The 22,592-nt window shown below is 37.9% G+C and overlaps 2 protein-coding genes across 2 annotated transcripts in view; one reads left to right on the forward strand and one right to left on the reverse strand.

Annotated features, from left to right (window-relative positions):
• Positions 1-1,704: 1,704 nt before the first annotated feature.
• The window catches only part of LOC128569248 (60S ribosomal protein L35a-like), a 44,095-nt gene continuing 23,207 nt past the window's right edge, over positions 1,705-22,592 (forward strand). Inside the window, exon 1 of the mRNA XM_053567385.1 lies at positions 1,705-1,716. The gene's annotated coding sequence lies outside the window, so the exon portion shown is untranslated. The remainder of the gene's footprint in view (positions 1,717-22,592) is intronic.
• The window catches only part of EPB41L4A (erythrocyte membrane protein band 4.1 like 4A), a 238,070-nt gene continuing 219,808 nt past the window's right edge, over positions 4,331-22,592 (reverse strand). The window contains exon 24 of the mRNA XM_053567384.1: positions 4,331-4,455. Within this exon, the coding sequence (XP_053423359.1) occupies positions 4,347-4,455 (109 nt within the window). The 3' untranslated portion in view covers positions 4,331-4,346. The remainder of the gene's footprint in view (positions 4,456-22,592) is intronic.

Here is a 22,592-nt window from a genome sequence, read left to right on the forward strand (position 1 = left end):
CAGTAGAGGCTTAACAGATTGTAGTTATTTTCCTTATCAGACCAAAATCATGTGTATTTTTATGTTTACAAAGTAATATTTGATAACAGAGATTTTCTGCATTAGGATACAAATGGCAGAAATACAAATCAACTTAAACAAACAAAAAAAGAGTGGCTCACTGGGGCTGACATCAGACAGCATGAGCTCCAGACCCCAAACAACATCACCACTTCTCACCTCTCATTTTTCTCTCTTTATTGACCTCATTCAGACTATTGTAAAGAGGCTTTCTCCAGCCATCCTCAGCTATCCTTCTAGTTCTAGGAATACCGAAGCAGTAACTGTTTTCCCTCCTGCCTTCAATATAGAAAAATCCCAGACAAGGAGTCCAATTGGCCTAACTTGGGTCATGTGTCACATCTGAACCACACACAACAGCCAGGTAGATAGGGCTCTCTGTCCACTAACGTGGACGTGTGCTGACCCCATATAAAGAGAGAGAAAGCAGAGTCTGCACTAAAAGAATAAATAGGAAAAGAGAGGAAATGTGTTCTTCTGCCAAAGATCATACTAGCAGAAGCCTGGAATAATAAATTATGCTGTTGCCATCCTCCAATTCATTCCATGTACAGTCACACCTCCCCCACCACTGGACTGGAACTTTGAACTTGGAGTCTATATAGTCCAGTAAGGCAGAATATAAACTTCCCTCAGAAACAGAATCCAGGGCTCTTTGCTTACTCTTCTCTCTATAATCACTCCTCACACTTCTTTTAATCACCATCATAGGAAGCAGCCCTGGGACCGCAAGGGAAACCAAACTAATATATACATATATAAGAAAATAAGGTATTTATAAGGAAAGGCATTTTATTAGACTTGACTTCTGCTCTCTCACCAACATATAAGTATTCTCATTGCATTCTAACAGGGTTTTGGTGTTCTGAATACTGGGATTTTAGAGGCTTCAATTGCCATGGCTAAATTTATACCTAAGCTTTAAAGATGATCTTGCTTGTGAGCTGAATCATAGGATTGTAGAGATAGAAGAAAAGTTAGAAGTAATATAAATCTAAATTGGGTGAAATAGCAAAGACATCTCAGGTTCTAGGGATCAGGGCCATGAGCACTGCAATTGTCGCTGCTACTCCTTTAGCCCCACATGTGACATAAATGTCATAAGTATATATATGTAATCCATGTAGGGTGTTAAACTTTGAAAGTCTTTTATTCAGTATTGTTACAAAGACTGAATGGATTACAAAATGTAAAACTAATAAATACATAACCTAGTAAAATCTATAACAAACTATTGTTATTGCTCAAGAGATCAAGAAATTAGTACTTTCAGCAGAGAACTGAGCAGATTAAGATGTACGCTGCCCACACAATCTGTCTACTTTATGATGGTCTCAAGAGTGTCTCACTCTCATTTGACCTGAAATTCATACCTTGCTGTACCACTTAAAATAGCTCAACTGGTCGAGGAAATGATTTGCTTGTGCTTACCTTTTCGGAGGCATGTCAGAGAGTCCCACAGGAATTTGCAGGTAACTCCATTACCTCAGGCAGCAGTTGTGTTATCAAGGGACTTTAAATTCAAGGACAAACAATATCTATTTTTTTGTTGTAGTTAAGTAAGAAAATGCAGAACTATCTTATGAATTCCAAGAGGGCTGAAGAATTCTTCAACAGTTAATTATATTTTATTGACCATTCCTTTTTACCTACTTAGTTTAGTTTGCCTGTGATTTTTCATCTATAAAATGTAAAAACAACATGTAGACTAAATCAGCACAATTTATATCAAGAAGACTCTTGAAATACATGTGCTCAAAGTGTCATTTGTTTTTTTGTTTTTTTGAGACAGAGTTTTGCTCTGTTGCCTGAGCTAAACTGCCATGGCCTCAGCCTAGCTCACGGCAACCTCAAACTCCTAGGCTCAAGCAATCCTCCTGCCTTAGCCTACAGAGTATCTGGCACTACATACTGGCACCTGCCACAAATGCCTGGCTAACTTTTCTATTTTTAGTACAGATGGGGTCTTGCTTTGCTCAGGCTGATCTCAAACTCCTGAGCTCAAGGGATCCTCCTGTCACAGCCGTCCAAAGTGCTAAGATTATAGGTGTGAGCCACCAGGCCTTATCCAAAGTGCCATATCTTACTGAGCTTAGCCATATAAAGTTTAGCAGAAAAGAAAACTACAGGAGAAACACAGATGATAATCTTAACATTATATTTAGGCACAAACATAATCGGTATGCCAATAGAAAGAAAACATGGAACTTTCGGTGTAATTAAATATTTTCTGGAAAAAAAGTCTGGATATAAACAAATATTGGTAAATAAATTATATGTACATACGAAATCTGGATTGTGAAGGGAAATGGAAACATAACTACACAGCTAGAAGGAACCAGGCGAGGTCTTCCACAGGTGAGTAAATTTAGTACCCAAACAACATGCTATTTGGTAACAAAACCTTATCTAGAATCCATCCATAGCCCCTGGAATTCCGACTCACAGCTGTAGCCAGGTATTTCCTTATTAAGCTGGTCTGCATAGGATGCAAGCAAAACCCAGCTTTATCCTTTCTTCCATTATCCCTTCAAACCTGCTTCCTATACTCCTTTCTCATGCTTGAATAAAAACATGGTAGTGGAGCATGTTCTCACCAAAGCCTCTCTCACACAGTGCCACTATCAGGCATGGGCAGCTCCAGCTACAGTCTCTCCCTGGGTGCACATCACTGTGCTTGAGCCTCCCAAACGGCAGAGGATACGTGCCATGTTCCCCCAGTATTTCTCTGTGGTGGGCGTGCCTCGCAGCATACCCCCAACTCTCTCCCGAGCCGTCTACATCACTAACTCTTCAACTCCAGCCCTTGCAAGCAATGGCCCAATCAGGCAGAACTGGCTGCCTGATCACTTAACACCCCCGGACTAGAGGATCCCTTTTGGATTCAAAGGCACTTGGCACCTATTGTGTTGTCTCTGAGCCAACAGGAATAAAGGTCACATTTAAAATCCTGACATTGCCTCTGCTTACTAAAGAAACTGAAAAGAAAAAACAACATATATTAAGCTTATAGGAATTAATATAGAGAAATCTTTCCAAAATGCCTTCTCTTACTCATTCGCATTAAATTAATGACTTAAGAAAATAATCCCAAATTCTCAGAGTAGGAAGAGACCTTTAAATTCATTCAACAATCTATCAGTTGCTAAAATATTTCCAAGTTCTTAATCCATCTATGCTTGAAGACCCTCCTACTGATAGAGAAATCTATCATCTCCTGCAATAGTTTCTTCTTCTTGAACATCTAATTTGGGATTGCTTCCAACCATCAGAAAGTCCTTGTATGTCATTCAAAACTGTCTAAGGTCTCCATTCCCTTCATCTTAATTTGATCCCTTAGGTTCACACATAAGAAGGCTAATCCTCCTCTTATATGACAGCCTTACAAATACATGAAACCAGTGTTGCCCCATCTTTTGATACCACATTTACTAATACCCAGTTCCTTCAGCCACTCCCTTGCAACACAGCTTCTATTGCTCTTCTTATCTTGTTTGCCTCTTTCTTTCCTCTTTTTCTTCTACTTCTTCTTCTTCTTTCTTTTTTTTTCCCCCTGGTTTAAACAATAGACACTTACTTCTCACAGTTCTGGAAGCCAGAAATCTGAGATCAGGGTGCCAGTGTGGTCAGGTTCTGCTAAGGGCCCTCTCCCTGGCTTATCCACCTTGCTTGCCTCTTTCTTGAACAGCCTCTGGCCGCCTATGCCCTACTTGAGATATAACATGTAGTCTGAAGACAGAGTAATCTAGACAGTAGGAAGAGGGTGGGACACCCTGCTTTCCATCACCATGCCACACTTTTGATCAATAAAACCTAAGTTGGCATTACCTCTGTTGATGCCTAAGTTAATTCTGCTGATAGCCACGGTACAGAACTGATTTGTATTATACTATAATCACTGCCACCTACTTTTCCTAAGTTGTTTCCAGATGTGCCTCAGCTAAGATACGACTCATCCTGTATACCTGCTTTTGACTTTAGGACACAAGTAGTGACATTTTACATGTAGTCCCTTTAAAATCATTCTTACTATACTTACTAAGTTTAACCAATCTATGACTTTGGGATCCTGATTTGAACATCTAATTTATTCGCTTTCATTTCATGTCATACCAGATTTGATAAAGTACATAGGTGTATAATATCTTTAACCAAATCACCAATGAAAAGAATTAAAGAAAAAAGGCCAAGGACATCCATAGAAACATCCCTTCATTTGATGCCAACTTATTAAATAGCTATTCAACCAAATATCAATATACAAAATTACACTTACATCACAACCCCTACCTCACTTCATCCAGAAGTGTGTTATGAGAGGCCTTGCCAAGTGCCTTGTCCAAATTCATGTTTCCAAGCTCTGCACCTTTCCCAGGTGGACACCTGGACACCTTGCTAAAGAAGAACGTTTGCTATAGTTGGTACTGAACTCAATCTGGCATCTCATGAATAAGTGATACTGCCTCTAGGGACTCATTAACCATTATGTGATAATATATTAGAGAACTGAGACCACATTCATTATTACAGACCAGAGCTTGTTGAAATGACTACTTACCCTTTTTAGAAGTCTGAAGGATTCGAATCCCCAATTTTTTTCTCATCTTTACATCTTTCTGATGCCCCACATGATTTCTGGAAAGATTCTGTGTTCTCAATTTCACACCGCCTCAGTACTCAGGGATATAATTTATTCAGTTGAGAGACTTCAGGTCTCTAATGGAGCATCTGGGAATTCTCTTTCAGTGGCTAAAAACAAATACTAACATTAATACAATTAAAACCACTCATTAGAAGCACAGGTTTTATGTTGGTGCTCTTTGAATGATTCTGTGCCCCACAGGAGGGCCTTACTCACAGAGCACCCTCCAGTGCTGTCTGCCTGCCCCAGAGACTCTGCCCCAACAAAGAGCTGACTTACTGACATGGAAACAGGTTTTTCTGAAAATATCCTTGGTAATATGTGGACAGGAAACACACGGTTTTTCAATTTCATCATAAAAATATAAATTTTTTATCTAGTAACTTTTTATTTCCACTCATAACTAAACACAACAATCAAGTCACAGCTGACTTTAAAAAAAAAAAAAAAAGAAGACATTTTGAGCTGCCTAATGTCCCAAAGAAGTATCTGTTAATAACCCATTGCCATGTATATTTCCTGGCAGACTGGCTTCCTGACTAAAGCACCAGCTTTATTTTCCTGGTTATCTCAGGATATATATAATAGTTCTGTGGTACAGAGAATCTTATCACTTAAGGAAGTTTCATTCTTGTCTGAACTGCAATGCATAAGATACTCTTTGGGATTACTCAAAAAGTAACACATTAGAAAAGGTCTTTCTTATGTTTCTAGACCAGATTTAAAAAAAAAAAAAAAGTCAAAGCCTCACTTGTGAAAAACTAAACAAAATTTTAAAAATACCTGGAAGGTAAGGTAGTTCTACTCAGATATGGCTATTCAGTTGTTACACTGAATTCTCATTCCACTTAAACTCTGTAATTTGTCAGTGTGCCTCTTGTGAATTAGAGTGGGTTTTGTGCTTGGCTTATACTGCCCCCTGGTGTTTTTCTACATTACTACATGTATGAATATAAAACCCATTGACTTTCTTGAATTAGCATTCATTTAGCAGTCTCCCTGTGGTTGTCAAGTCAATACTTCTAGAAGATCTCTAAAATGGTGGTACAGAAGAGATTTTACAAAATCAAATTAAGACAAACCACACTTTGCTTAAACATCTCATTTTTATGTGAACACATTTAGCATAAAGATTAGTAAATACATAATGAAAAATTTACAAGAAAAAACTGTAAGGATAATTACACCCCAAAATAAGAACTAAACCTTTGTCGGAGACATAACCTGTAGATATCTTCTCCCATTCTGAGGGCTGTCTGCTTGCTTTACTTACTGTGTTCTTGGCTGTGCAGAAGCTTTTTAGTTTGATCAGGTCCCAGTAGTGTATTTTTGAAGCTGCTTCAATTGCCCGGGGGGTCCTCCTCATAAACTCGCCCAGACCCATTTCTTCAAGGGTTTTCCCTGCACTTCTTCTAGTATTTTTATAGTTTCATGTCTTAAGTTTAAATCTTTAAACCAGTGAGAGTCTAACGGTCTATGAAACTAGTGTATGGTGCCCCATGATCACATTAATGTACACAGCTATGATTTAATAAAAATAAATAAATAAATAATAAATTTTAAAGAAGGTAAAAAAAAAACAAAGAAAGAAAAAAAAAGAACTAAATGAATGAAAAAGATAAGGCTTTTACAAGCATAGACCTGACTGGTTTTCAATAAAAGTCTAGAAAAACATTATAAAATTAGGAGTTAAATAGTGTTACTATAAATGAGTAAAATTATACAAATACTTTTATAGGATTCTTTGGCATGTTTTAAAATTCATATTTCTCTTTTGTGAAATGTCTCTTTGTCTTTGGCTCTGTTGATTTCTCAGTATTCATAATAGATAAATATAAACATTCTATTATGAGGGTATTTGTCTTCAATTTATTATAAGAATTTTTCCAAGTGATACACAGAATTTCTCTTTAATTATTAGCTTAGAGAAAAGTTTTAGAGTTTATCAAACCATGATTGTCAATTATGTTCTTATTTTACCATTTATTTATTTATAAAATAAATTTTATTTATTGTTTTGAAAGGTAATACTTTCTCATAGTTCAAAAGGGAACTTCCCTCATCCCCTCATTTATTGTAAGAGGTTTTCTTGCCACCTTTCAGAAACAGCCATTGATTCATTGATTTTTAAGTTTAGTAAGTCTTTCTACAAACAAATATTCTTTCTTAGTCTTTCTATCCTTTGATTTTTTTCATTTAATTTTTTAAACTGAATAGGCCTTATTTTGCATTTTAATATAAAGTCTCTTTTTTTTTTTTCCAATGGCAGAGTATTCTTTCTAACAACAGGTATAGGATAAGTCCTCCCTCCCTTGCTGATTTGGGTTATCTGACTTAAGACATTAAAATCCAGCATACAGGAAGAACCATCTCTGAATTATAACTTCCATTTTATGGACAGAGAATGCCTGTGTCACTACCATGTTAATTCATACTATGTTAATTTAATTATCCTGCAAAATTCAGAATATGTTTTAATATTTAATATTAGAATATGTTTCATATTTAGTATTAAGGAAGAAGTTAGCTCTCCTTCATTACTCTTCTAAATTGTTCTGGCTATTCCCATCAGTTTATTATTCTGATAAACCTTCAGAATAATTTTGTCAGGCTCCCAAAGAATTTGACCAAGTTTCCTTAACAAAAAAACCATTTGAAAATTGCTCTAAATTATGAATTGTTTTGGAAAGAATTGTTAAGTTACCTTTATAAATAGCTTGTTTGGAAGGAAAAACAGGACTAGTGATAAGCCCATCTAATGTTCTTAAGCTGCACAGTTTTTCAAGGACCAAATTGGCAAAGAAACTTGAAAGATGCTTTGTGCTTTCAATAAGGCAGGAGAGATACATAGAGAAATCCTCTAATTCAGGACAAACAAAAATACTTCATAAAAAATATTAAAACACTGTTCTAAATGCATGGCTGAGTTGGTTAGAAACTAAAGGAAGATCCCAGGGCCACAAATAAAAGATAACATGAATCTAAAGCAAGTTCTAGACCAGGCGTCCTCAAACTGTGGCCCGCGGACCACATGAAGTGGTGTGATTGTATTTGTTCCCGTTTTGTTTTTACTTCAAAATAAGATATGTGCAGTGTGCGTAGGAATTTGTTCATAGTTTTGTTTTTTTTTTTTAAACTATAGTCCGGCCCTCCAACGGTCTGAAGGACAGCGAATTGGCCCCCTGTTAAAAAGTTTGAGGACGCCTGTTCTAGAGCTTGCATTTGCCTGGAATATTTGCCTGTCCCTGGTAGCTTAGAGCTTAGGTTTCAAGGGTCCACAAGGATGCCAGGAGATAAGACATGAGGCCTGAGGAAGACGAGTTAAGATGAATGACCCATGCATAAAGTTGTGCCCCCTGAAAAGTAACATCCTCAGAAAGTGAATGTGGAAGGGATCACCCTACATAGAGAAACAGGAGTGACAATCAGCCTAACTATGTCTTATGAAAAAGGATGAAAGTGGTGTTAAATACTAACACCATCCCTCAAGGTAGGAAGAGGTAAGAATTCTTGCCATCTGTGTAGGCTATGTGCTTCCAGGTCAGTGGTGCTCCAAATTCCCAGCAAAACAAATATAAATTCTTTCTAGAGAAACAGACCCAAACAGCTATCACAACTTAATTTCCACACAACATAAATTCCCAGCAAGGAAAAAAATCACAAACCCTTGAGAAAATAGGCAATAAGTGAGAGTTGAAACAGAGTTAGACCCTGCCAATTTTTGGCCAGATTAATTAAATGAGTGTGTATAATACAGAGGATGCCAAAAAAAAAAAAAAAAAAGTATACACATTGTAAGAAAGGAAAAAACTATATTAAAATTGTAATAGTCATATTTGACTTCCGCAATTACAAGACATACAAGATAATAAACATTATCTACATGCTATATTGAGTATTACAATTTTAATAAAGTATTTTCCTTTCTTAAAAATATGTATACATTTTGTTGGCAGCGTACGTATATTTCAAGAAATAAAAGAGAGTACATAATAAAGAAGCAAAAGATATTACAAATTACCTCCATCTTTGGAAAACAACCAATGAGAACTCCCATGAAACTTGTGATAATTAACATTAAAAACTTGGTGTTAGCAGCTGAAAAGAGAATTAGTAACATGAAATACAGAGCTGAAGAAGACATACAACAAGTCTCAGATTCAATAATCTCAATTAATCACAGCCAGCATTACAAAAAAAAAGAAAAGTCCCATCTATTCAGGTTGTAATAAAATTCAGATCATCAAAGAGAAAGAAAAGACAGATCACTTGGCAAAGAACAACTCTTAGTGTGAGTTGTAAATTTTCCATTACAAGAAATAATAGGTCAAAAGTGCTGAAAGAAAATCACCATCAATGTAGAATTGTGTACCTAGCAAAATCTCTTTCAAAAATGAGACTGAAACAAAGACATTTCCAGACAAATAAAGGCTATGAGAGTTTAGAATGAGTAGACCCTCAATAAAAGAGTCGCTAAAGCGGGGTTTCTCAAACATTAGTTTGTATATGAATCACTTGGGGAGCTTGTTAAAATACCAACTGTAATTCATTATGTCTGGGGAAGAAGCTGAGATCCTGCATTTCTAACAAGTTCCAAAGTGATGCTGACATCCAAAGATCTCAATTAGAGTAGAAAGATTCAATAAAGTGCATACTTCAATAAGAAAAAAAAATTATCTTGAATGAACAGTCTAAGATACAGGAGGGAATGATGATCAAATGAATAATAATCTGTAGGAAAAGTATTTTTAATGACTAAAAAACAATAAGAATAATGTCAAATTTGTGAGTTCAGAAATGTATAAAATAGAATTAAAATACTGGACAACGGTACATAAGTAGGGCTAGTCTAAGTGAGAGAAGGGTGAGGTCTAGAAGAACAGGTCTTCTCAAGGAGACCACAAGGATACACATGCAGGGTCCTCTCCATGGTGACTCAGCTCTTGGGAATTTGTAAACTTAGCTTCCTGAAACTTGGAAATTTCCAAGTTCTGTGAAATCCTGTAGTTCTATGGGGGCGGAAATAGCATCTCCCGCTTGATTCAAACTGGCCAATGAGAAGGGTACCTGTGGGGTGGAATTTTTTGACTGTCAATAAAAAGGGAAAGACCAAAGCAGTCGGGGAGCGCGGCCATTTGGAATTCTTCTATGCCATAAGCTCCTGGCTGGTGAATAAAGCCCTTCCTCTTATAAACGTAGTGTCTGGGTGCTCTTTCTCGCCTTTGGGCCTTGTCTTCCTGCAACATAAGCATTCTAACGTCCCTATGTTTTTGTTCAAGAAGAATATAAGAGGCCAGATGAGGTGGCTTACACCTATAATCCTAGCACTCTGGGAGGCCAGGGCAGGTGGATTACTTGAGCTTAAGAGTTCAAGACCAGCCTGAGCAAGAGTGAGACCCTGCCTCTACAAATAGCTGGGTGTTGTGGAGGACACCTGTAGTCCCAGCTACTCAGAAGGCTGAAGCAAGAGAATCACTTGAGTCCAAGAGTGAGGCTGCTGTGAGCTATGATGCCAGGGCATCAAAATAAGACTGTCTCAAAATAATAATAATATAAATATGTATTTTACATATTTTATATACTTACATATCTTATAAATTATTTATATTTTTTAAGTTGAAATTTTTGAGGAAAATCCCTCAAAAACTATAAATTGGGTACATAATTTCCATAGTATGATAAGAGAAAATATTAAATAAAAACAATTTCAAACAAGTCCAAAAGAAGAAAAAATATTAAAAAAAAATGAAAGAGGCAAAAAGGAGCTTATAAAAAGGAAGGTGAAAAGGAAACACAAAATAAAATCAAAGAAATTAATACAAATGTACATTTACATTAAATGTAAGCGAACTATATGTTCCAATTAAAAGACAAAACTCACAAAACTGAACTTTTAAAAAAATCCAACCTTACGCTATTCACATGTCTGGTATGGTCTGAACGTCTGTGTCCCTCCCAAATTCATCTGTCGAAACCTAACCTCAAAGGCAATCGTTTTTTTAAATTTTCTTTTCTTTTTAGAAACAGGGTCTCCCTCTGTCAGCTAGGCTGGAGTGCAGCACCACAGCTCATTGCAACCTGGAACTTCTGAACCCTGAGCTCAAGTCATCCTCTTCCCTCAGCCTCCTGAGTAGATAGGACTTCAGACACATGTCACCAGACCCAAATAATTTTTTATTTTTTTGTAGAAATGGGGTCTCACTACATTGCCCAGGCTGGCCTTGAACTTCTGGCCTCAAGCAATCCTCCCACTTCAACCTCCCAAAGTACTAGGATTTCAGGTATAATCTGTACCCAGAAAGATGATGGTATTACTGCATAACAGACGGGACCTTTGGGAGGTGATTTTGTCACAAGAGCAGAGCCTTCAAGAACAGGATTAGTGCCCTTGTAAAAGAACTTGAAGGAGCCTGTTAGCCCCTTTTGCAAGTTAAGGATGCAGCTAGAAGGCATCATCTATGAGGAACAGGCCCTCATCAGTCACTGAATTTGCTAGCGCCTTGATCACAGCCTTTCCAACCTCTAGAAGTAAAAGAAATGTTTCTGTTGTTTATTAACTACCCAGTCTAGTATACTTTGTTATAGCAGGAATGGACTAAAACAACAACATAGCTATAGGGTAAGGACTCAAAAAGTAAAAGTAACAAGACGAAAGAAGATAAACCATACAAATACAAAACTATAAAAATTAATGTGAAAATTACTAACCTAGTGTTTTTAATTTTCAAGAAAAACTTGAAAAAAAGACTCATTAATTTACATTTGCCTGATTAAAAAATGGGCAAGTGATCTGAACTAACATTTCTCAAAAGAAGACATACACATGGTCAAGAAATACATGAAAAAATGCTCAACATCACTGATTATCAGGGAAAAGCAAATCAAAACCACCATGGGGTATCATCTCACCCCATGGGCAGAAGGGCTATCATCAAAAAGACAAAAAATAACAAATGCTGGCAAGAATGCAGAGAAAAAGGAACTCTTACACACTGTTGGTGAGAATGTAAACTAGTAGAGCCACTATAAAGAACAGTATGGTGGTGCCTCAGAAAACCATGAACAGAACTACCATATGATCCAGCAATCCCACTACTGGGTATATATCCAAAGGAAAGGAAATCAGGGTATTGAAGAGACATTTGTACCTCTGTGTTTATTATAGCACTGTTCACAACAGTCAAGGTATGGAATCAACATATCTGTCATCCAATAACAGATGAATGGGTAAGAAAATGTGATATATACACCACAGAATACTATTCAACCATAAAAAGGAATGAAATACTGTCATTTGCTGCAACTTGGGTGGAACTGAGAACATTACATTAAGTGAAATAAGCCAGGAACAGAAAGCTAAACACCATATGTTCTCTCTTTTATGTGAAAGCTGAAAGTGATCTTGTAGAAGTAAAAAGTAGAATAGAGGAGTCTAGAGAATGGGAAAGGTAGAAGTAAGGGGGAGACAGGAAGAGATTTGTTAAAGAATACAAAATTATAGCTGGATAGGAGGAATTAGTTCTACTGCTTTATAGCACTACAGGATGACTATTGTTAACAATAATATATACGGTATCATATAGGTGTAAAAAGCTAGAAGGAGATAGTCAATGTTCCCACAACAAAGAAGGGACAAACGTTTGAGACAGGCTAATTACTAATGAATAGGCTAATTACTCTGATCTGATCACTACACATTATGTGTATCACAATATCACTATCACCTTATATGCATAATTATTATGTATCAATTTTTTACACTTAATTAGAAAAAGAAAAAATTGCCAGATTAAAAGATTATATACTAATAAAATATTTAATTAATTAGGAAGATATATTGCTTGTACAAATATGGATGCAATTAATAACACGATTTCAAAATATATAAAGCAAAAAATGACAGAAATACAAGGAACAATTAATGAATCCATTATCATAATGGAAGACTTTAAAACACACAATAACATAGATTAAACAGATTATAAATCAGCAAGGATAAAGAAGGTTTAGTCCATATGGTTAATAAGCTAGCTCTAAAGAACATAACATGCAACAGATAAAGGAATGAGGACATTTATAAAAACTGACCACATGTTAGAACATAGAGAAAACAAATTTCAAATAATCAGAATCCTTTAGCTTTATTACTTATAATTTGATACTGAAAATAAATAACAAAAAGCCTACACTTAAAAAAATTCCATGCATTTGAAATTACAAATATATTTCTAACTCAAGAGTCAAAGAAGAAACCACAAAAATACTTAGAACCAAATATTGGTACATACCAATATGGCCAATTAATAGGTAAAATATTAAAAAACATTTGAGCATTTTGGTAAATACCATAATAATATTAGAAGAAATAAAATGAATTAATAATGTAAATGTAATATAAGCTGGTTAAACTACTTATGTGATATTGCAATGACCACTGACAAAGGGATCTTCTGCTATCAAGGCGTCTGGGAACATTCACACCTCTGTCCGCCAGTCCATCCTGACTCACAGCAAGCTTTACAGCCCCACTGCACATTCTTTACAAAAGTACTCTGGGCTTTAGAATGAGCACTGGGTTTTCATTTTGCTGCAATTATATAGTGGCTACTATTTCTAAATAATTTGTTTTTACTTTGGATATATGTATATCCAAATTACACTGTAATTCTTGCGTAAGTAGTAACTGTTCAGGATTTTGATATTTTTACATTCAAGAATGTATAACATAATTTCAAGCAAAATTTTAAAATCAAACACCCACAGTAAAGAAGATAGTTTTTTTTGATGTTCTTTGTACATATTATTTACATGATTCTTCTAAATCTACAAGAGATTCAGCAGGAATGTAAGAAAGCACATAAATAAATAAATCTATAGGAGAATAAAAAAGACACAGTAATAATAAAAAAGCGTGAAAAGTACTCTAACGCTGTTTAAAAATTAGAACAACATGGAATGTCGCTGTGCAAGTATAATTAGCTCCTTCAAATATTTGTAAATCTGAACTAAAAAATAACTTGATAACAAAAATGGACTGATTTATTATTGTCAAAGCAAAAAATTCTGGATATAAATTGTGCCAATGAAAAGATAGTATCAATAAAAGTTTAAAATACTCAATCATAGCCAGGTGTGGTGGCTCACACCTATAATCCTAACACTCTGGGAGGCCACGGAGGGTAGATCTCCTGAATTCAGGATTTGGAGACCTGCCTGAGCAAGAGCCAGATATCATCTCTAAAAAAAATGCCAGGTGTTGTGACAGCTTCCTGTAGTCCTAGCAACCAGGACAGCCAAGGCAAGAGGCTTTAAGCCAAGAATTTGAGGTTGCTATAAGCTATGACACCACAGCACTCTACCAAGGGCAACAAAGCAAGACTCTGTGTCAAAAAATAATAATAATAAAATAAAATACTAAATCATTACTAATAAAATTAGTGATTCTTTGATACACATTAGGAATGAAAAAAAAAATGTAAGTGGGGGGAAGGCTCACACCTGTAATCCCAGCACTCTGAAAGGATGAGGTGGGAGGATCTCTAGAGGCCAGGGGATTGAGATCATCATTAACAACATAGCAAGCTATTGTCTCTAAAAAATTTTTAAATTAGCCAGACATAGTGTCATGCACCTGTAGTCCCAGCTACTCTGGAGGCTGAAGCAGGGGCATCATTTGAGCCCAGGAATTCAAGGTTGCAATAATCTATAACTGGGTCACAGCACTCCAGCATGGAGGGCAGAGACCATGTCAATAAAATAAAATATACGTGAAGGAAAAGCAAGATTATGTTTTAAAACATAATCACATAATATAATGAACTGTCTGCTGACAAATTTAAAAACATGGGAGTAATAGATACTTTTCTAAGAAATTTGATTTACCAAAGCTGGCCAAAGAACTAGAAAACCTAGATGGTTCCAGACCATTAAAGGAATTCAATAGCTTAAAATCTTTGCATAAAAAAAATACTAGACACCGATAGTTTAAATGTGAGTTGAGGTGGGGGCTTGTTTTTTGAGACAGGGTCGCATTCTGTCTCCTAGGCTGGAGTGTAGCGCCCGAATCATCGCTCACTGAAACCTGACCACAGCTCTCTGCAGCCTGTAACTCCTGGGCTCAAGGGATCTTTCCACCTCAAAGTATGGTTATTTTAATGAAGAAAAAAATCCGACATCACTCAAACATTTTCAGAATAGAGGAAAAGTTCTTCAACTAACTTTATAAGTAAGCTGCTACAGGCATCCTTCCCACAAGCTCTCCTGCACTGTATTTCCCGACTAAGTGACCTCTTGCATTTAATGCCCCAGTACGCGGTATCATACAATGTATGTATCTCTCAAAGCAGCATTTCAGCTAACATTTACATAGGAAAAAAACTATTGGGGTCCCCAAAATTCAATAAAACCTTTTTAACAACAACCAAAAAGACCATATGAAATGCCTTGAGTTACATTATAAACACAATTGGGACAATGACAGTGTCAGGCATCTGTATATCCAAAAGTACGCTGAATGTGAATGGAGGGGACATTCTACACAAACACCACCCACCATATAGAGGCATTAAAGCATCATCCTCAGTAAGAACCGGACATCCTCTGACACTCTGCATAGTACCTTTTATATTTGCTCCCCACCTTTTTCCTCCTAGTTTTTACAATGAAAACTAAAAAAGTTGAGAAAGCATTAAAAGTATTATGTAAAAGGAAGCAAAGTAAACAGAAAAGCAATTACAATGAAAAAGAATATAGTACAGCTAACAAAGTAACTACAGTTGCAGCTCTGCGAGCTCGCCACCCCAGGCACCGGAACAAACAGGTCAACACAAGGAGGTGGTCAACATGAGGAAGCAGGCCTTACGGTACTCATACACACATGTGGTGCATGTCCAGTCTATGGAAATTAAGAAGATGGTCGGCTATGGAGGTTCTTTTGTATTTATCAATAACTAAATTATTGGTGATCAGAGAGCAAAACTATGAACATCTACAACCTAACATTATAGCTTATTTCAACATAGGCTTATTTACTGTATTTTAGTCACACTGCAAGAAATCAGTTTGAATTAACAAGCAACCCACTATAATTTTACCATTTCACGTAAAGAGAAATTAGGCTCGCAGCTAATGGTTTTGCACAGAACATCTGATTTTCAGAAACCAATGACTAATTTTAAGCAGATATCTATATGATTTTAGTATCAAAATTAATGAAGACAATATGAAAAAGATAACCAGTCACTTATCATAAATGTAACTACAATAATTCTAAACAATGTTTTCTGAAGTGATAGACATGGTTTCTCCCAGAGCTGCAAGATTGGGTTCGACATTAGAAAATGTATTAATGCAACTCACCACATTAACAAATGACAAGAAAGAAACAGATGTTCCTCTCAACAGAAACATAAAAAGAATCATTTAATCAAATTCAACATTCATTCATGATTTTAAACAACTATTAGCAAACTAAATAGAAAGAAGCTTCCCTAACCCAAAAAATAGGATAGAAAAGGCATACAAACGTCACACGTCACACACATATGCTGAAGCATTAACAGCATTCCTTTAAAATCATAAATGAGACAAAGAAGTCTATTATAGTCACTCTATTCAACATCATTCTAGAGGTGTGAGCCTGAGCATTCACAGACACACACACACACACAAATAAAAGGCATAAGAATTAGAGAGGAAGAAATAAAGCTTCTGCAGATAATATAGTTGCTTAAGCAGAAAATCCAAAGAGAATTTAAAAATTATTTTAAATTATAAAAATAATGTTATTTAATACCAATATTTTAAAAAAATTGCATTAATATACATTAAGAGCAATTGGTTAGGAAATTAGAGTTTTTTCAATTCTCTATATTTGGTTTTAATTCACGAGTTTACTCACAGGCAGTACTTTAAAATCAGATTTTTTAAATTAAAGGCCAAAACTAAAAAAAGGTTGCAAATCCGATACTGCTAAAAGAATGGTGTTCTTAATAATTTACACCCTAAAATGTCTGTCCCCAAGATTTAAAATCTTTACACCTAGAATATGTAAGATTGATATCGTTTAAAGTAAACAGCAAAAAAAACACAGTTGGTGGATAAATTTGTCAATGATGATAAACATTGGTTTCAGCCTCCCAGAGTATGAAAACCAGTCATTCCTTCACACTGTGACAGAATACAAACTATGCTTCCAAACTTTGACTTTAAAGTCTCTTTTCTCCAGCAATAAATCAGCGTATCTGTGTTGAAGTTCCTTTTCTCTGTCTGTTGTCGCTGAACAACTTTTAGACGCTCTAGCTTCTGGGGAATGGCAGAATCTTCAGGGTTCTTGAGTTCTTCAGAAGTACGAAGCTCCAAGGGAGCCTGCTCCACTTTGAGCCCATAAGTTGTTAAGTGTTTCAGGAGCCCCCAGCGCGAGGTCGATAACCCCCAAGCAAACTGCTCATCTTCTTTCCATCTTTGCAGCTCTCTTGGCTTCTGTCATCATGTGTCCCGTATACGTTAGATACTCCAGTCACATCTGGATTCAATGCACATTCCAAAGTCTCAAGCCTCTTCTGAAGTGGTTTGATTCTGTCCCTGTACAGCTAGTTTAACCCATGTATGGAGGCTCTTCCAGGAAGAAATAAACTGACGGCAGCAGTCTTCACCTGAGAGTCCTCCACGTTCCAGCTCTGTCTCCTTCACTAGAACATCCTGGGCCTTCTTCAGCTCTTCTCTGGAGAACTTTTCATGAGGGTTATATTCCAGAGAGGTAAGGTGCTCTGAATTGTTGGGGCCAAATCCTACAATTTTTCTTCTTTATTTCCAGATAACTCGTGAGGGTGATGCAGGGGGTCATAGTGAAGCACTGTGACCATTTCTTTTTTGATTCGTTCTTCACTTAACTTCAGGTGGTCTTGGCAGATCTTTCTGGACAGCCGTGTACACTCGCTTCCTTTCCTTTACACTCTGCGTCTCATACGGCCTGCTCTCCAGCACCCATATCAGCAGCACCTCAGTGCAAGTACCATCTACTTCACGGTCTTCCAGCGCCTTCTTGGCATTTTCTGGTAGAACAATTTCAAAATCATTCTTAGGGGCAGGAAAAGCCTGACAATCTCAAACAGAGGTGTTTGCAAGATTCTCATTCCATCTGCTTCATGTGAGAATGATCACTGCAGTCTGTCATTCCATCCTCAGGATTAAGGTTTAACTTATCTCAAAGAGGAGTTCTACTGTGGTGGAATTAGTAATGGTTTGGGAGTTGTTCCGGTCCAGGGAGTCAGCCCTTTAGCTCCACTAGAAGGAGTCCTGAATGGGGTAGAGAGAGCTGTGTTTGGAGTCTATACAACCTGCCACTGTGGAGTCACACCCAAGAAGTCACTCTCATGCAACAGGGCACCTTTAATGGGCTGTACACGTTGGTCAAGGCCATGGGCTTCCTGCAGAATTCTGTCCTGGGAAGAACAGGCATTCTAAGGCAACACTGTTGTTGGTGACAGTGTCCTCAGACATGAGACTAGAAGTAGAATTTGTCACTGCTGGTTCTCTGGCCGTCTGACATCAATCTCACATGCTCGGCCCACTTTCACAACTTCCTGCAGTTCTGCCTCTGAAGTCTGAGGGGCAGGAAGTATTAGTTTACTTCTCTTCGGTAAATTCAGCAACACCACTAAAGGACAGCCAATGATAAATCAAATTATTTTTCCCTTTTCAAATCCTGTTTGTCTTTTTTTTTTCTCTATCTCCTCCTTCTTTTTCAAAATGACATCCAAAGGTAGTTAGGAACCCCAAAGCCCAGCCCAGGGTGGTCTCTCAAAGCTCCAGGAACGCCTCTTCCCCTTCTGCCTACATTCCTTTCCCCCTTTCTAGTCTAAAAATCTTTTAATTTAAAAATTCATATTTACAGTAGCAATAAAATTATAAGGTGTAGGAATTAACCTAATAAAAGATGTGCTAGATATTTATTCAAAACATCATAAAATTTGTTTGAAAGATATTGTAGAAGCAAATAAATAGAGTGGCATACTATACTAGTCAGGGTTCCCCAGAGAAACACTGCAGCGTGGGTATGTGTGTGTAGCTATGGTATGAGGGCTGCCAAGAAAGTATCCAGCCATGTAATAGGAAGAAAAGAGACATGCATGTCTGCTTTCAGGACAGAGCGCACGCACGCACGCACACGGAGGCTGAGAAGTCAGAAAATCTGCTGTCTGCAAGCTGGAGGTCCAGAATGGCCAGTGGTATAGTTCAAAGGGCTAAGTGCCAGAGAGCAGATGGTATAGATTCTAGTCATAGTCTGAAGGCCTGAGAACCAGAAGCACTCAGGGAAGAAGACCAATGTTCAGCTCATGCAGTCGGGCAGAGAGTTAAGTAAATCCTCCTTTCCCCTGCTTTTTCCTTTTTGGAGACAGAGTCTCACTCTGCTGCCCAGGCTGGAATGCAATAGTGTGATCATAACTCACTGCAGCCTAAACTCCTGGGCTTAAGCAATCCTCCCACCTCAGTCTCCTGAGTAACAAGAATAAGCACACAGCGCCAGACCTGGCTGATTATTTTTTGTAGAGGGGGTTCCACTAGGTTGCCCAGGCTAGTCTCCAAGGCCTCCCAAGTGCAGGATTATGGGGTGAGCCCCTACATCCACAGCCCTTCCTCTATTCCTCCACTTCAGACCCTCAAAGAATTAGATGATGCCCACCCATATTGAAGAGGAAAATCTCTTTACTCAGTTCACTGATTCAAATGCTAATCTCTCCTAGAAATAGCCTCACAGATACACCCAGAAAGAATGTTTAGCTAGATAGCTGGGAATCCTGATTCAGAGAAAGTGACACACAAAGTTAACTAACACATGTACCATCTTCATATAAAAGTCAACTCTCCTTCAGTGCATCGTGGATTCCAATAAAAATCCCAACAGTGCTTTTCATTGAACATTACCAGCTAATGTAAAAACTAAGTGCAGGAGGAAAAGGGCAATAGTAGCCAAGACTTTTCTGGAAAAGATCATGACGCCTGGGTGATGAAATGGATTGTGGGAGGACAGAGTTCCTACTGCTCCACATATTCAGACTTATTATAAAAATACAGTAATTAAGGGTGGCACCTGTGGCTCAAGGAGTAGGGCACCGACCCCATGTACTGGGGGTGGCAGGTTTGAGCCCAGCCCCGGCCAAAACAAAACAAATAAAACATAATTAATACAGTGTAATACTGACCCGCAAGACAGAATAAACAGATTCACTCAAAAAAAACCCAAATCTTTTTACAAGACTAGGGTGGCATGGTAGATCTGTGCAGAAAGGATGAGCTTTTTGAAAACGGTCTTCATTAACAATCGGCTATCCACATGGAAGAAACCAACCTGGATCCCTAGCACCCACTGTAAACACAGGTCAACTCCATATGGATTAGTGCTTTAAAACAAAATGTGCTTAGCTTATATGCAACATCTTGTTTACATTCCTAATGAGCAAATGGGGATGAGCCAAGAAAGAGTGTAGTAAGAAATAAAGATAACCAATTTGTTATATGTGCTCCACCCCTGACAGGGTAGATTCATTTTCTCTTGCTATCATAAAAAATGAACACGTATTTAGCAGCTTAAAACATTAAATTCATTACCTCACAGGTCTAAAGGGCAGACGTCTGGCATGGTTCTCACAGAGTGAAAATCAAGGCATTAGCAGGGCTGTGTTCTTTGAGACTCTAGGGGAGAGTCTGGTTTTGCACACATTCAAGTTGTTGACATAATTCAGTTCCACACAGGTGTAGAAACGAAGTCCCCGTTTTCCTGCTGACTGTCAGCTGAGGGCCCTTCCCAGCTTCTTGAGGCTGTCCATGTTCTTCAGCTTGTGGTTCCTTCCTCCAGCTTCAAAGCCAGCAATAGAGAGATGGGTGCCTCTCATCTCATTTCTTCTGCCTTCTCCGCCGCCGAATCCCAATTCTATGTCCCTCTTCTTCCGTTTTTATTTCTCCATCTCAAAATCCCAACCTTTAATCACATCTGCAAAGCCCCTTTTGTTATATAACATATTGACATGTTGTGGAGATCAGGACATGGACATCTTTGGGGGACCGTTATTCTGCCTACCATGCAGGGAAACTGAGGTTGTTTCATGTTTGCACTGATACTGTGAGTCGTTTGAACAGTATCAGGCTGTGTTTGCCGCAGCTCACAGGCAAGGACGAAGGGGAGACTAGGCAGAAAATATGCCCTGTCTTCTTCTCACGTCCTTAATGCTCACCTGTACTTAATTATTACATTTTTCTTACCAGAACGTGCAAGGTTAAAGCAGACAGGAAGACAAAGTATTTAAAACTGATTTCCTAACACCCAACATTAATCCAATAATTGCAAAGAATGGTTTTTCTTTGCCTACCCTTAACTTGTCCAAAGTTTAGGGAAGAAATATAAAAGGAAGAAGAGAAAAGAGTAAAGCAGGAGCAATATAAAGCCATTAAAAGAAAAACAGCAGCATAACCCTCTCCTGCCCCAAGAACTCCATACAAGAAGTTTTTGTACTTGGGGTGAGAGGAAAAGCCTAATTCATTTGAATCATTTATCAAATGCTATTGTTACAGTCTCCCACTGTACCCTTTGGTGTCCATAAATGACAGTCACTGTGGAATTGCCCTCCTTTCTGACCCTTTCCTTGCCCAGATATTAGTAATGCACGTCCAGAGTTATTTAACGTCTTGTATAAACTCACCTCTTCTGCATCGTCATTGTCTCAGGTTGATTTTGTTATCACTCAGGAGATAACACTGAGCTATGGGGCTAGATTATCTTTTCCTTTTTTTTTTTTTTAACCAGTTTACTGAGGTATGACTGAGATACAAAAAGCTATACGGAATGTATACAACTTGATGAGTTTGGAGAAAAGCACTTTTTTTCTGGCAGCATTCTTCAAAGAAACAAAGAAAAGTGCTAAGACTGTTGTCTCTGGATGAATCTCTACTGGGACTTAACGGAAAATAGGAGTGAATGTGTGTTGTTACACACGTTGTCTGACTGCCATTCCTACCCCTTCAAGGAGTTACGGTTAAAATCAAGAAAACAGCCAATGAACAACCTCTGCCTTATTTCTATAGTGATTCTTAAGTATAAAATTTCAGCATACAGCCCAACACCTTACCATGAGTACAGAGCCCTGGGTGATTGTCCCTGGTTGTAGCTCAGACACGTCGTCTCTCTGCACTCCTCACGCTGCTCCAGCCACACTGGCCAAGGCCTGCTGTCCCCACACTCTGCTCAAAGGTCACCTCCGATCTTCCTGTCGCTGCCCTAGCCCCATGGGCTGTTGAGTACTTAAAATGTACCTACTCTGAACTATGCTCGAAGCATAAATAAAAACATACACAGGATTTTCTAGACTTAAAGAATGCAAAACATCTCATCAATAATTCCATATTGATTCCATATTGAAGTGATAACATGTTAGGTTATAATCAAAATTAATTTAACCTGTTTATTTTTTTTAATGTAGCAATTTGAAAATTTACGCGCGTAGTTCGCGCTGCCTTTGGCGCGATGGCGATGCTCTGTGGCGCCGCCCTCTGGGCACCGTGCGGAGCAACAGGTGCGCGTTACCTGGTCGGGGTTTCCGCTCAGCTGAGGCGTAAGATTGGAACTCGCGTGTTTTATTCACGCCCGCTTCCCAGCGCCTGGAGCTTAGTGAGTACTTAACAGGGTTTGAACGAATGACCTTCCTATTCCTCAGCTGGACAGCGTGAACTCTGTCGCACCCCAAAACCCAGAGTCTGAAGTCCTCTGGGTTACACCCGCTGCTCAGCCCTAACCATATGCTCCTGACCCTGGGAAGAAGGATGACTGGAAACCCCCACTCGCTAAAACTTCCTTCAATGTAGAAAGAACGGGTCCCACCGCCGCGCAGGGGACTCC

Source organism: Nycticebus coucang, chromosome 17 (genome assembly GCF_027406575.1).
Source record: "Nycticebus coucang isolate mNycCou1 chromosome 17, mNycCou1.pri, whole genome shotgun sequence".
NCBI classification, from domain to species: domain Eukaryota; kingdom Metazoa; phylum Chordata; class Mammalia; order Primates; family Lorisidae; genus Nycticebus; species Nycticebus coucang.